This window comes from Melanotaenia boesemani, chromosome 11, assembly GCF_017639745.1.
Source record: "Melanotaenia boesemani isolate fMelBoe1 chromosome 11, fMelBoe1.pri, whole genome shotgun sequence".
In the NCBI taxonomy this organism is placed as follows: Eukaryota; Metazoa; Chordata; class Actinopteri; order Atheriniformes; family Melanotaeniidae; genus Melanotaenia; species Melanotaenia boesemani.
Window position 1 is genome coordinate 37,150,524 of NC_055692.1, and position 14,651 is coordinate 37,165,174.

General features: G+C 40.8%; 1 protein-coding gene and 1 pseudogene across 7 annotated transcripts in view; one reads left to right on the forward strand and one right to left on the reverse strand.

Moving 5' to 3' along the window:
* The window catches only part of LOC121649383, a 543,071-nt pseudogene that overhangs the window by 455,115 nt on the left and 73,305 nt on the right, over nucleotides 1-14,651 (reverse strand).
* ciz1b (cdkn1a interacting zinc finger protein 1b) overlaps nucleotides 4,520-14,651 on the forward strand; it is a 40,551-nt gene continuing 30,419 nt past the window's right edge. For 3 of the 7 annotated variants that reach the window (XM_042000185.1, XM_042000183.1, XM_042000186.1), the window contains exons 1-6: nucleotides 4,568-4,652; nucleotides 5,189-5,386; nucleotides 5,467-5,554; nucleotides 5,641-5,792; nucleotides 7,214-7,278; nucleotides 7,354-7,406. In XM_042000185.1, coding sequence (XP_041856119.1) covers nucleotides 5,364-5,386; nucleotides 5,467-5,554; nucleotides 5,641-5,792; nucleotides 7,214-7,278; nucleotides 7,354-7,406 — 381 coding nt within the window. In that variant the 5' untranslated portion in view covers nucleotides 4,568-4,652; nucleotides 5,189-5,363. Of the gene's footprint in view, nucleotides 4,653-5,188; nucleotides 5,387-5,466; nucleotides 5,555-5,640; nucleotides 5,793-7,213; nucleotides 7,279-7,353; nucleotides 7,407-12,382; nucleotides 12,546-13,113; nucleotides 13,303-13,609; nucleotides 13,775-14,651 lie in introns of all 7 variants that reach the window. The other 4 variants (XM_042000180.1, XM_042000181.1, XM_042000184.1 and 1 more) reach the window with 3 other exon arrangements.

A 14,651-nucleotide genomic window follows, 5' to 3' on the forward strand; every position in this document is an offset into this window, starting at 1 on the left:
CGGGCGTACTCATCATTATCCTATTCAGTCAACCCTGCTTTAATACAATATGATAATCATGCAACTCAAATGGAATCCACTTGGGTGTGCTGCAACTCCGTGTCCTGTTTCTTGGTGTCAACCCAATGGGAGGAGTCATGTTCTGTTGGAAGGGAATGAGAAGGTCAGCTATTTTTAACAGACCACTTTTCGTTTGCAGCTGCACAGCAGAAGTTAGTGTGTGGGTGTATATTATAGCATTTCTTTTCGTGGGTTGGGGGGAGCGAGTCAATGCACCGTAATTCAGAATTATAGCTCTTTACAACATGCAACATGCAGTATCACTGACAGAGGCCTCTGTCTCATGCATAAGTTTTTCAGTATCCCCAGCAGCTGCTTCAATCTCCAATTACACTCAGTCATACATTCCTCTCTACATTTAGTCCAACTTCCCATACACACAAGCTCACCGGCTCACTCGGTGTCCAGTTTCGCTCAGACACGCATTCCTTTCCACATTTAGCCACACTTTCACACAGGCAGAAGACAGTTTTCTTTTTTTTCTTTTTTTTTTTTCTTCTTAATTGTTTCCTTACGTACGTTTTTAATGTTGCAACAACGGTTTTTTCACAGCTGTACTGCGCTAAGCCCCTTTTACGCAGAATTCCCGGGTTTACAGAGCTATAATCCTTCACTACTGGCTCTGTTTAATTTGGGATCAGATATTTGATCGATCTTTGCACCCTTTTTTCTTATGATCCTGGTCATAAGCTACTTAAGCTCCTTAACTGACTCCATACAAGACCAGCTTCGCTCACAATCTTGTGAGCCCTGTATTTAACTCTTTACTAAATTTGAACTCGAAACGGATCGATCGGTGCCTTCACATCACTTTTTACTTTACACTTTCACTACTTATTTTTGGTGCCAATTAACTATTTCACCACTATCTGACTCTCCTCTCAAAACCCCAAGGGGCCTGCGTCCAGTCTACCCCCCAAGTTCTGATAGAGCCCTGAAATATTACACACCCACTTAAACTGACTCCGTATAAGACCAGCCTATAGCTCGCAATCTTATGAGCCCTGTGTAATTCACCTTAAAACTGACCCCCCTCCCACTAATTGGTGGGGTCCTCAGAGATTCTACAAAACCCCTTAAAACTGACCTTCCTCCCAGCTACTTCTGGTAAGGCCCTGTCTTCACAAAACTACCCAATATCGCCTTATACTGACCTTCCTCCCAGCTACTTCTGGTAAGGCCCTGTCTTCACAAAACTACCCAATATCGCCTTATACTGACCTTCCTCCCAGCTACTTCTGGTAAGGCCCTGTCTTCACAAACTACCCAATATCGCCTTATACTGACCTTCCTCCCAGCTACTTCTGGTAAGGCCCTCAGAAATTCACAAGACTACACAATATCTCCTTAGACTGACCTTCCTCCCAGCTACTTCTGGTAAGGCCCTGTCTTCACAAAACTACTTTATTTGTGTGCACACAAATTTATCTGTCAGCAGAGTCACAGCAGCTGTATAACTAAGTTCAACTTGTAGCCAGGACGGGCCCCCCGCTTCGGCTCACCCCACACAGAAGGATTCAAAATGGGGCTTACCTCCTTAAGCGGTGAGTCAAAGCGGTCCACACGTCCGGCCCCAGCGGTTAACTGGCTGGCTCGCCAAATGTCGTAGATAAATTCTTTATCAAAAGGGCTTGCTGATATTAAGAGCCTGCAGACAGAGGTCTTAATGATCTTCCTTTATTCGGCCGAACAGGGGGACACCCCTTCAGGATCAAAGACCACGTTCATCCATTTCCCCAAGCTTATATAGTCTCCCTGACTCTATTTTTGTATACACACACACAGCCTTTTAGGGCTGACTGGTTGACATCATTTTGATATCATGTTATAATGTCATGCTATTAATATTCTGCTTACCAAGGACAGTACACCTGTTGTTTTCCATTGCAACGCTGATGTATTAATACTTCCACACCTTCACTTTACTCAGCAGCTAGCTTCAGGGTTAGCTCCCTTCACTTTACTCAGCAGCTAGCTTCAGTTAGCTTCCTCCATTTTACTCAGCAGCTAGCTTCAGTTAGCTCTCTTCATTTAACCCAGCAGCTAGCTTCAGTTAGCTCCCTTCATTTTACTCAGCAGCTAGCTTCAGTTAGCTCCCTTCATTACACCGAGCAGCTAGCTTCAGTTAGCTCCCTTCACTTTACTCAGCAGCTAGCTTTAGTTGGTTCTCTTCACTTTAATCAGCACTGGTGAAGCAGACTCTGCTGGAACTAGTAGAGCTGTGTGGTATTTATTACTAAAGCTTGTAGCAAAACATTCACCGCTAAATCATCACTTTCCTCACAGCAACTTTCTCTGCTCCGACTTTCCCCTCCCCTTCCTATCGCTCTGACTTCTGTGCTGTTTTCTCTCTCTCTCTCTCATCTCTAACTCGACCATTCTTAAAGGAGCCATGCTGTTCTTTTAACAGTGTTATAAACACCACCATGGCTCTGCACATTGACACCTAACTCTTACAATCTGCTTTTTTAAAATCGGTGTAATCTGGTGGGCCAGAAATTATTTGCGGCCTGTAGGCCGCCAGTTGCCAATCACTGCTTTATGTGCTCTCACAAAGTCATCTTAGTTCAGGCAGTAGTCGATTTAATAGATTTACCAGAGGCCCATTGAGTTATATTACTGACAAATATGTGTCTACTTCAATAGTAAAGAGGACAAGCATAAAATGATAGATAATAGGCAGATTTGGTGGCAAGAAAGACAAACAGTTAACAAGTTAACTAGACTAGAGTAGTTAACTAGACTAGTTAACTAGACTAACTAGACTAGTTAACAGTTAACTAGACTCATTGTGTCAAGTAAAACAAGCGCACCCTGAAGAAGGCTGTCACGATTTTCTCAGTCATCATTTATCTCGTATTCTACTGGCTGGAGGAGGTTTGACAGACAGCACGTTCAGCAACCTAAGAGAGAGGAATAATATCCACGAGCAGAAGTTTTGGGAGCAGAGAATGTGTCTGAGTGTGAGGGAAAGAGACCAAGTATGAGCGCAAAGTTTTGAAAGGAAGAACAACATATTTGAAAGCAAGAGAGACTTTCTTAATGTGAGAGCAGAGTTTATAGAAAGAGCAAGATGATATTTGAGCGTAAAAACCAGAAATCTTGCTCTCAAAGCAAACAGTTACGCTCTTGATTAAAGATAGAAAAATACCCCCATACATAGCCAGCTAAATAGTAAACCCATGTTTGGGAATACCCCCCTAGAGGAAAACAGAGAAACGGGTAGAAAAACAGGGAGGACCTGATGCATCCTGATCCTCCTCCGTTTGAACCCCATCATTTCTGAGCTGCAGGAGGCTGATCAGCTCAGACTGCAAGACAGAGCCAGATTTTTCCCAGAGGAAGTTAAAGGTCCACCGAGACCAGCAGCAGTAATGAAACCCTCCCAGTCTGTCTGCTGTTCAGAGGAAACTGAAGCAACATGTGGTGAATCCAGAAGCATTTGACTCAGCACTAGTTGGCCTCACCTGGTTCCTCCGGTGTTTTCAGCGTGGTTCAGATTCTGAAGAAAGTACCATACCTGGGTGTGTGGAGGCTGTGATGGTGATACATCACATGCCTGATTTTTCCAGTAAAACCCTGCACAGGAAAACACACATGCTTTAATTTGTTTCATGTCCAGAATCCTCTGAGCTCAGCAGTAAAACCAGGTCTTTGAAGTTCTGTTACAGCAGCAAATGCAGGTCCTGCAGAAACGGGACCCACGAGTGAGGCTTCATATGTCTGAAAACGTGTTTCTCATTCAGCATGTGTGGACACGGTGACTGGGATTTGCAACTGTGTTGGCTGTCCAGGCCATCGTACGTCAAACTGCTAATTCAACCAGCAGAAACAGTTTCCTCTTCTTGTTTTATTTCTGTTTCACAGACACTTTTCCTGCAGTAAACCTGTTAGATGCCATGGGAAATGTTTCCATCTGTTACACACACACTGCTGCTCGTCTGTGTGCTCAGACAATCCAGGAAACACCAAGACCTTCAAGACCTAGCAGCCAATCATAATGCTGCACACATCTATCCCTCTGTCTTATAACTAGAAGCACTCAGAGAGCGCAGTCCTTCGCTAAGCCATAAGATCACTCACCTGGGAAAAAGAGGCCCAACAGCCCAACCAGTACCTATATATTTTTAAACTTCTAGGTCACCAGATCCACAATATCAACATGCTCTGGATCAAACAATGTCAGATTATAATGATGATGTCAACTTAATTGTTTTTTTTTTTTTTTTTCATTGATTCTGGTCAATGTGATGAGTTAGAAGTTGTGATGGCAAAATCATCCCTATCCTCCAGTAGCATCCATACAGTGATCCAGATCACCCCCAAAATGTTACTGTCATGTTCCTTTATTCCATTATTATTCCTGTAATCAAAATCCATCCAAAACGTTTCGAGTTATGGACAGACAGACAGACGCGCCTGAAAACATGAGCTCCATCTTAGTAAACTTACTGGCTGCAGTTCCTCAGATGACCGCAGCTCCTCCTCCGGACCGACAGGGGGCGACAGAGCATCTCACTACGGTGTTTACATACGTATAGCGGAGTTAGCTTTAGGGTTAGGGGTTTCCTTTGTTTCCTTTGACAACTATGGTGAGTTTAACGAAATCAAAGTTAAATTTAGAGTATTTATTTTACTAGTTACACCGCCTGTATGTCTTACAACCAGATGAAGGAGATAAAACTATAAAATACGACTCTTGGTTTGGTGAAGAATGACCGCTTTATATTGTGTTTGCTACAGCGCGTATACTGTAGAAAAAGCTGCTGCTTTGATATTTATTTGCTTATTCACTAACTAACGTGTCACATATTATATTTATTAAATATTTCTTTACAAATGATAGTATCTCATTTACAGTTCGGCATACATAATAAGCGCTTAAACAATTGAAATTGTCCACAGTATTAGTCTAAGTTCGTGTAGAAGAGGAGATGTTCTGTAAAAACAACGACGTTGTCAGTTTTTAAAATGCTTCGTTTTGTCAACGGCTTTCTTTATGATGAAGTTGATCTAACAGAGATAAAGAAAGGATTTGATTTATTTCTTAGTGAAGAGTGAAATTTGATGAAAAGCTGCTGATTTAATGTCTGTTTTGTTTTGTTATGTGTCATTTGTTTGTGTGTAGAAAGAATAATGAAAAAACGGTGTTATTAAAAGTCACACCTGTGGATCACATGGTGACTTAACCCGGATGTTAAAGGTGGAAGTGTGTTGTCAGGTAGAAGGACCCCACACTGCCATGCAGGTGGATTAAAACTGCTCAGGTTGTTGTGGAAAGGTCAGCAGCTCCAGCTGTTGTCATGGTGAAGCGGAGGACAGACAGGTGAGACGTGCTGCTGGTTGGTTAATGTCAGCAGGTGTTTGCTTGTTTACCTGTGTAACAGTTGTAAACTGTCTATGCAGGAGTTTCCTTCCTGCTGCAGGGTGCAGTGTGACGAGGGTTCGATTTCCTGTTTGTCCTGCTCAGAGGGCACTACCACCAACTCATCAGGTACATAAAAAACAAAACAAACTCGCCCCCCTGCTGCAGCACTTCTGTCGTCATGGAAACACTTTACACAATCTTTACTTCTGCAGGCTTCGGAGACAGGAAATTCTGACGGCTGGCCACGCTGCAGCTCCACCTCCACAGAAGAAAGGACAGGAAGTGATGGATGGAACCAGCTGGGAGACCCGGGATCTGATGGAGGTTCAGGAGAGACGGAGTCAAAGAGAGGGAGACAGGACGGGTGAGTTCAGTTCCAGCATGAAGCAACTGTTCGTGGGATGTTTCTACTAGAGATGGAGAAGGTGAAGCTTTCTAAACCACCGAAGCAGTATGAAGCAGCTGTCTTGAAGTGGTTCAGTCTTATAAAGCATTTAACACAGTTAAACACGGTGACATCTGCTGGCCAATATTCAACATGACTTCTGCAGGGAAAATAAAGGGCAGTGAGTCATGAAACAGTAACACACAGTTATGTGTAACACCAAAGGTTCAGTGTGCACCTGGAACATCTGAGAGGTTTTCTATCGTAGTATAATCAATCAATCAATCAATCAAACTTTATTTATATAGCACCTTTCATACATACAAATAGCAACTCAAGGTGCTTTACAGATAGTAAAATCCCCCAGAACCCCAACCCAATAGCAGCAAGCCCCATTTTCTCTATTTTATCTGTGAAGTGGGCTGCAAACTCCTCATATCTGGCATCAGTGGGTGTATCAGCAGGATTGTTAAAAACAGGGTTAATTAGGCGGTATAACTGTGTTACAGTGCGACTGCACCAGCATCAAGTGCTGCATGGAACAGATTCCCTCACTCTCAAACACTCGCCACTTACTAATATGCTAATCTAACCCCTATGTGTGTGCGCGTGTGTATTTAAGAATGTATGTCAATCAATATGTTTGAATGTGCCAGTGTAAATGGTAAAATGGTAAATGGTCCGTATTTGTACAGCGCTTTACTGTACCTGGAATGATACCCAAAGCGCTTTACATCATACACACATTCACACACTGATGGCGGAATCTGCCATGCAAGTCGCTCAACCACGACCTATCAGGAGCAATTAGGGTTCAGTGTCTTGCCGAAGGACACCTCGACATGAACTCGACTTGGCCGAGGATCGAACCGGCAACTCTCGGGTTACGAGATGACCGCTCTACCTTGCTGAGCCACGCCGCTCAGTGTAGGGGTATGAATGCCAGTAGACACTACTACTCTGACCTACGTCCCACCAACCCTGTTTGTTAATCAATGAATCGGTATCAGTATGCCAGCAGAAGCTCCTCCTCTCATAAACCCCCAGTCTGGATGGATTGTGGAGTTACTGATAACCCGCCCTGAGTTCAGAAGTGGCGCGCATGATCGGCGATATGCGGGTGTGATGTCATGAAGCTTCATTTGGGAAGTCGCACTGCAAAGCGAAGCACTGGAACATCTGCAGCCGAGCCGAGCGTAACGTTACTGGTTTCTACAGGAAGTGCAGCAAATCTGAGACTTTATATCCACGTGGGAATGCCCTGATGACGTCACGTCTGATTGGCATCCTTTCATTGACCAGAACATTCTACCTCAACAGACGGACAGTAAAAGAATATCTGCCGCTTGTCGGTGCTTTCCATTCATCTTTCACCTGTCTGTTAAATTCTGTTTCCACAGCAACGAGCAGGCTGCCACTCCAACCAATAGAGACGGAGTTCCTGGGTCATGTGATCCAGCTGGAGGTGTGTGAGTGTGATATTTATGAGGTTTTATGGATTCCTGTATAGATCATTGATGAGGTTTGTGTGTTTGGTCAGATGTTCCTGGTCCTGACCAGCAGGGGGCAGCAGAGGACAGCCGAGCAGCTGAGGTGAGGAACCTGGTCTTCCCGCTCTGTTATGCAACCTTGTGGATTCACAGTCACACAAAACGGAGAGCAGGTTTATGAAGCAGACACACAGCAGCTAACGGTTCTGACGCGTGTATCTGCCCTGGTTGCAAAGAATCCACTCTTCGTACTGATGTCCACAATCTGTTTGTTCCTTCTCTGAAGACTCATGGAACACAGTGAAAACGTGTACGCCACATAAACCAGTGGTAGGTAGGATCGACAAGCATAAAAGTCCTCTGCCTTGCTCGTGTGAGGCCTCTTTTCTCTGTTGGACTCTCTCTGTCTGTCTCCCTCTCGCCACTTCCGGATCACGTGACTCACGTAAACTTAACTCAATAATTTAAACCAAGCGGTTTTAACAACTTATGGCAGGAACCTTATGAGGAACAGTGCAAGTATTTAATTATACGCATACCAAAAAAAAGAAAACCCACAGTGACATACTACAACTCAGCGTTGTCATGGAAACACATAAACAATCACACTCGGTAACACTTTACTTGAATGGGTGTGCATAAGACTGACATAACGCTGTCATAATCATGACATGACACCTTTCATGGACATGAATGAATGCTTATGACAGTTGTCATTAAGGGTCAATCGGTAAATTATGACACTTTTGATGCAGAGTTGACATTGTTTAAGATGTCTTTGTTATGACAACTTGACATTAACCAAGACTATGACATAGACCTAGCTGTCAAGCTTTATAACTAAAACTATTCATTAAGATGTCATAAGCCTAATTACCAAGTCAAACCAGTGTATAACAGTTTTAGGATTTTTTTCTTTTAATTCCATTGGAACAATTTTAAGTTTTCATTAAGATGCCATTAAGTATAACGTGACTGTCAAATCAGTTTATAACAGTGTCATGACTGTTTTCTTTTAATTCAAGTAAAGTGGAGCAATCTGACAGTATCATTAATACGCCATTAAGCATAATTACAAGGTCAAATTAGTTTATAACTGTTTCATGGCTATTTCTCTGTGAAGTGGAACACTCTTTATGTTTTATGAAGATGTCATTGATAGTTAGTGTCAAATCAGTTGAATTCAAGTAGACCAATTCGAACTTTTCATTAAGATTTCATTGAGCATAACTACATTAAAATCAGTTTATAACAGTTTAATGTCCATTTTCTTTGAATTCAAGTAAAGTGGAAAATTCTTTATCTTTCATAAAGATGCCATTAAGCATAATTACACTGTCAAATCAGTTATAACCATTTTATGACTATTTTCTCTTAATTCAAGTTAAGTGGAACACTCTTAGTTTCATGAAGATGTCATTAAGCATAGTTACAGTCAAATCAGTTTATAACAGTTTTATGACAGGTTTCTGTGAAGTAAAGTGGGACAATTTTAAGTTTTCATAAAAAGGTCATTAAGCGTACTTGTAGTCAAATAATTTAAATGCCTTACAACATAGGCATATGACATAAAAGAAACACAAAGGAAAAGTTAACATTTGACAAAAGAAAATGTATTACTTCTTCAAGCAGGGGTTTCCAGAGCAGTTCATTTTATCTAAATTAACATACATTTCAGAGTTCATACAACTCAAACAAGGATCTTGTCAGGAGAGAACATGAATATAAGTGCCATGAGGCAATGTTTGAGTCAGTCCAATATTGATGCCATCAGACAGTGCATAGTTAGATTTGATGTTCACTTGACTTGTTTTTTTACATCATGGAAAAGCCTGCCCAAGACGCCATTGTAATGACGTACACCTAACCAGTGGTGCCACTCTATCATCTTGAGATGAAGCTTCAGTGACTCAAGAGTACGGTTACCTCTATGGCGCCATACTTCCAGCTTGTAGTTCTGCCATGCACGCTCAATATGTTGAGTATGAGCACCATTCTCATGATCAACAAAGTTTTTTTTATGGCAGACAGAATATTGATCATATCCATATTTAGCAAGCTGCCCCTTATAGGCACGCCATTCATCAGTGAGGATCGATGTTCTGGGTCTGATATGATGTCTTATTTTGCCAATGAGGGTTTTCCTTGTGCGATCCCTGACAAGTCTCAGGATAGGTCTTCTTGATTTCCCTTCAACCTCCAGCATCCCAAACACCCACTGCCGCTCACGACGCCAAGTGTTGCCACATCGACCACGATGGTACTGAAAGTAAATAAGAAAAGACAAACACTTTAAGGTTTAGGTTGTATTCAACTTTTTTCTGTGTTATTCTCACATGCACTGCTGCATCAATTGTTATCCTGCATTTAAAAAAGACATAAGAGGATGTGCTGCACAATCATCATGTAAGCCTATTGAGTAAGTAATACTGACTTCCTGATTCTTCATACTGATTCATGCTGCTTGAAAATAAAGCACTGCCAAATAACTGCATTTGCATTTCTCCGTGACACTAAATCATACACTAATATTAAAGTTAACCATCTTTATTGCACTACTGCACCTTGCCATAAAAATCCTGATGTAAATATACTACACATGCATACAAATATAAAATGTACCTTTCGCTTGTGGGCAAATTTGCTCTCGTCGATGACAACAAATCGATGACGACCACCGATCCTCATTCCTCTTTTCCTCAGCCGCTTGACGGCAGCAATGCAAACCTTCAAATGTAGAAATATAACAGTTGAGCAATTTCAAAGGTGCATAGACAATTAGTCACTGCACTTGAAAAAGGGCAAATGGTCACAAATTGTTGAGCCATTTTTCTAAAGAAAATTAATTTACCATAATAGAAAAGGAGACAAATATTCTCACTGTGACCTAATAAAAGTTTTACGTGTATTTCATTTAATACTTCTTCCGAATTCTGCTGTAATGTTTATTTTATATTTTATGCAAAGCACATGGAATGTGCTAAATAAACTTCACTAGTGAATTGGGTTTATTTAATTATTTTCATAATTAAATCAATATGTAAACAAGCAAATTTCAAATTAGTGTATTTATTTTGTCTTTTACAAAATTGATTACAGTAATCATAGTTAGAAACTAGCATGTAATATGACAACCTTTCTGAGTACTTTTGCCATCCTTGTTAATGTCCTGGAACTTGCTGCTATCCCGTCAGTGATCATGGCAAGTTGTTTCAACTGCAAACCTTGTGCAAACCTGAAGAAAAAATAAAATAATTAAGGAACCTGAATAGCATGGTCACCATGATAACATTTTCATTGATTTACTGTACTACTACTACATTCAGCTGTGCTTTTATTCAAAGCAACTTACATCTGAGAACAACAAAGGCAAGAAATCAAATAGTGCGGTCCAGACTGCTGCAATTCCAGTTGGACACAGATGCTATCATGGTAGTGCAAGAGGATTTTTGTTTATTTTTATTTTTTGGGCTGACATGAAACTAATATTAAAACCAACAATACAAATCTGTACACAGTCCATACTCTATTGCAAGTGTTCTTAAACCTGACAAGTACATCAGCACGCCCACAGTGTCCTCAATAAAGTAATTATTACTTTTCTTACATTGTCAACAAAAATCTAATTTGTGGAAGACCTGTTACATTGGAATGCATTTTTAATTCACAGATTTACCTGATGTAGTGACTGGTGAATGCAGGTGTTATTTCATACATTTATAGCTCAAGTGCGAAATGAGGAAGCTAATGGAGCAAAATTTCAATAAAGGGATACTACATCAACAATAAATCTATAAATCATACTGTTGAATGTGTTTTTTTAGAAAGGAAAACTTTTATTTCATTCTTAGTAATACTGTACCTGTGCATGAACTCAAGCCATTTTATCAAGGGGATGTGAGACTTCGTGAATATCGAGCCATTGCGTACAGACTGTGGAGAACTTCTATGATGCTTACAAACCCTGTGGGAAAAGAAGGCAAATGCTAAGAAGTAAGCTACCTCATTTAAAAGATATTTTAAAAAGTATGTTACAGGCAAGCTAGAGCATAACTAGTGATTTCCAACTTTTAATGTGACAGTAGACTAATGCTAATTTCAGACTTCTCTTTAACAAGACACAATCAAATTAGAACGTTACTACTTAATGCTATGCTGTCAACTTTCAAGGTTTTCTTAAATAACAAATAATAATAACTTAATTAGCAAGTTAGTTAGCTTGTGCTTACCACCACAGCCCATCTTTGACATGGCAGGTCACCAGATGCATGCGACGATTGCATTTTACACACTTTACGGTCCTCCTCAGTATCCCACGTTTCTGCATCCATCTAATTATTTTTCTTCTGTTCTTCTTTGTATCTGACAGCCTAATTATTTTCATCAGTTCTCTCACTTGTACCATTGCAAACAATGACCGCTGGCCCGTTCCGCTCGCGCAGTCGGAGTTCCGCGCCTCTTTGCAAAAGCAGGAAGGTCAGGAAGTACGTCACTTCGATTTTGTGATTGCTTGATTAATAGACAATACATCTCATTACATTGCTACCAACACAAGCCTGGTTTTCGTGGGTTTACTATTCTTTATTATACTTTTTCATAATGTTTTTAATCATCCTCTTTTTTTGTTGTGGTAATTGTAATACCCGTGATGTTTGAATTTGAACTGAATGCGCGCTTTCACGTAACGTCAACGTCCCCTGGCTAACGAGAGCTATCGATCCACACACAGGAGTGCTGCATCTGGCGTGAAAGCTTCATCGTATAAAGGTAACCGTACCAGGAAAGCAAAGTAGCTAGTACCACCAACGTTTGCCTTAGAGGTAAGCTCTTCAGAATTTTTGAGAGGAGTAGGCTACATAATATTGACGTCAGACCGTTTTATGTTAAACTGGTGTCCAGTAATTAATGCTAGTGGGTATTTCAAGGGAGTCAGCAAGTTTGCAGTAGCCTTTTCCAATATATTTAATTTTTTATCTCTGTAATTATAGACAAATACATTACATTACAAAGTTGCCTCTATGTAACATTTGCTGCCTTTGCATTGTGCATGTGTTCTTTGCCACACACAATTGTTCCCAGATGGAAACTCGTTTGACCAAAAGGGTGTGTGAGGCGATGAAGGCCGAGGAAGCTCAGGAAGAAGTTGTGGACGAGACAAACAAGGACAACCAGACAGATGTGGAAGAGGTCCCCGTTCGACTGAAGAAAAAGAAGCTAGTCAAATATTCCCCAAAGAAACTGAGTGAATATTGCTATTTTTCAAAATTTATTTCTTTTACTACTTTCCCCTAAAGGGAATATGAAATTCTAATTCCTCCCACCATTACAGTAAATAAGTTAATTCCTTAACAGCAGAAGTTTTGGCTGTGGCTGTTATATGTATTTTGCTACTTTGGCAGCAGATTTCTAATCTGTGTTTGATCAGTGGGCTTTATGCACAGCTTCATGAACTTAAGCAGCTCCTTTGTTACTGTCACTCATCACTGGATGAAGTGATTATTCCATGTGTGTCTGACCACACTAAATGGCCCGAGTAAGTTCAGGATATAGTTGAACTGTGCAAAAAACCCATTAGTTAATGCTATGGGTGACTTTGGCACATAGTATTACTTATCTTATTTGTGCATTTGTATGAAAGCATCAGAGGTATTGTGCTGGCATAATATCATGCAATGTATGTTATATACAGTATGTTAATGAGTTGAAAAGAATGAGGAACAAAACTCAATATAGTGCACTCCAGAAAACCACTAATATTTACTGACTTCAATAATAATATTAATAATAATAACGAATTGCCTTTGTTACAGTGTCTCCAACAGGGGCATTGGAGTTGGCCAAGCTGAAAGAACAAGCCAAGGTGGATCAACACAAGATTAAACACCTTGAGGACCGCATTAAATACCTGGAAGAGGCCAACAGGGATCTAAAAAATGATAAGGACTTCCTCCTTTCTCAAATTAAGGGAGCCTCCAACATGCCTGGATCTACTGGGAAAGGTGCAAATGCTGTACAATTAATATTATTGATGCAGTATTAGAGGTTATGCAAATTGTGCAGGAGAAATTGAAATAGGGTTTTCAGGACCCGAGTGTAAGGATGGTGCACAGTAGGATAATGTGAGTTATTAATGATAATAATTACTACACCTAGAATGTCCAGTTCATTGGAAATATTTTTAAAGCATCTCCAGTACCAAGAGTGCTTTGAATTGCATTGAAAAAGTACTGTACAGTCTTAAGTTTTTGAGCTTTGTTTCCTGACATTTTGTACTTGTCCATCTATCCCCAACCCACCTTCTCACAGGTTCCAGCAAGGCTGCTCTGGAACTTACTTCAACTTCGACATCTCCGTGCCCATCCTCAGAATCCAGTTTCTCATCATCCTTAGAGGAAGAGGAGCAGAAGAAGAAGAAAAAGAAGAAGGCCAAGAAGTCCAAGAAACACCTTGCTTCTCACAGCCGTTCAAGGAGTAAGCTCAGGCATTGATCATCTTTCTAATCAAATGCTTTCCACCCTAAAGTTGACCAGTACTTAACTATCTTCTATGGTTCATATTTGGAAGAAAAAAGAACTATTACCGTGGGCTTAGATAATAGTAATCAGATGGGATGTAAGCGTTGCTGTGTTATGTCCATATTTTTGACACTGTTTCATTCAATCCTTAATTTTCTGTACCGCTTAATTCAAATTGGGTCGTGGGTGGGCCGGAGTCAATTAACAGGTGGTACACCCTGTACAGGTCGCAAGTCTGTTGCAGGGCCAACATGGAGACACAGACAACCACTCACACACACTCACACTCCTACGGAGAATTTAGAGCATGTCTTTGGACAGTGGGAGGAAGCCGGAGTGCCCGGGGAGAATCCACACATACATGGGGAGAACATGCAAGTAGGGCTGTCGCGGTTAAGGAATTTCCTCTGCGGTGTTGCATGTTGTCTCAACAGCGCGGTATGCGCTGTCAACGCAATTTAAAAAAAGAGAGAGATGGATCTATTCATGAACATTACGCAATCCTAATTTCAGTAGGCTAAGTTTTAGTCCAGTTTTAGTCGACGAAAACTAAAAAGGTTTAAGTCTAGTTTTCGTCACTTTTAGGACATAAACAGGTAAAAAATTGTGTCACTTTTTAAATAATTTAAATCTTCACATTAATAAACAGATAAAATGATGGAGCTTTGCTGGTCCCTGGCTTTTTCTAAAACTACGCGGATTTTAGTTGTAGCTGTGTAAATATGAGAGAGAATATATGTATATATCCTATTTTGTTTATGTTTGCAGCCGCGGGTTGTGAGCGCTGCTTGCGCTGCTCTGGTTTCAGTTTCAGGACGTTCTCAGATCAGGTG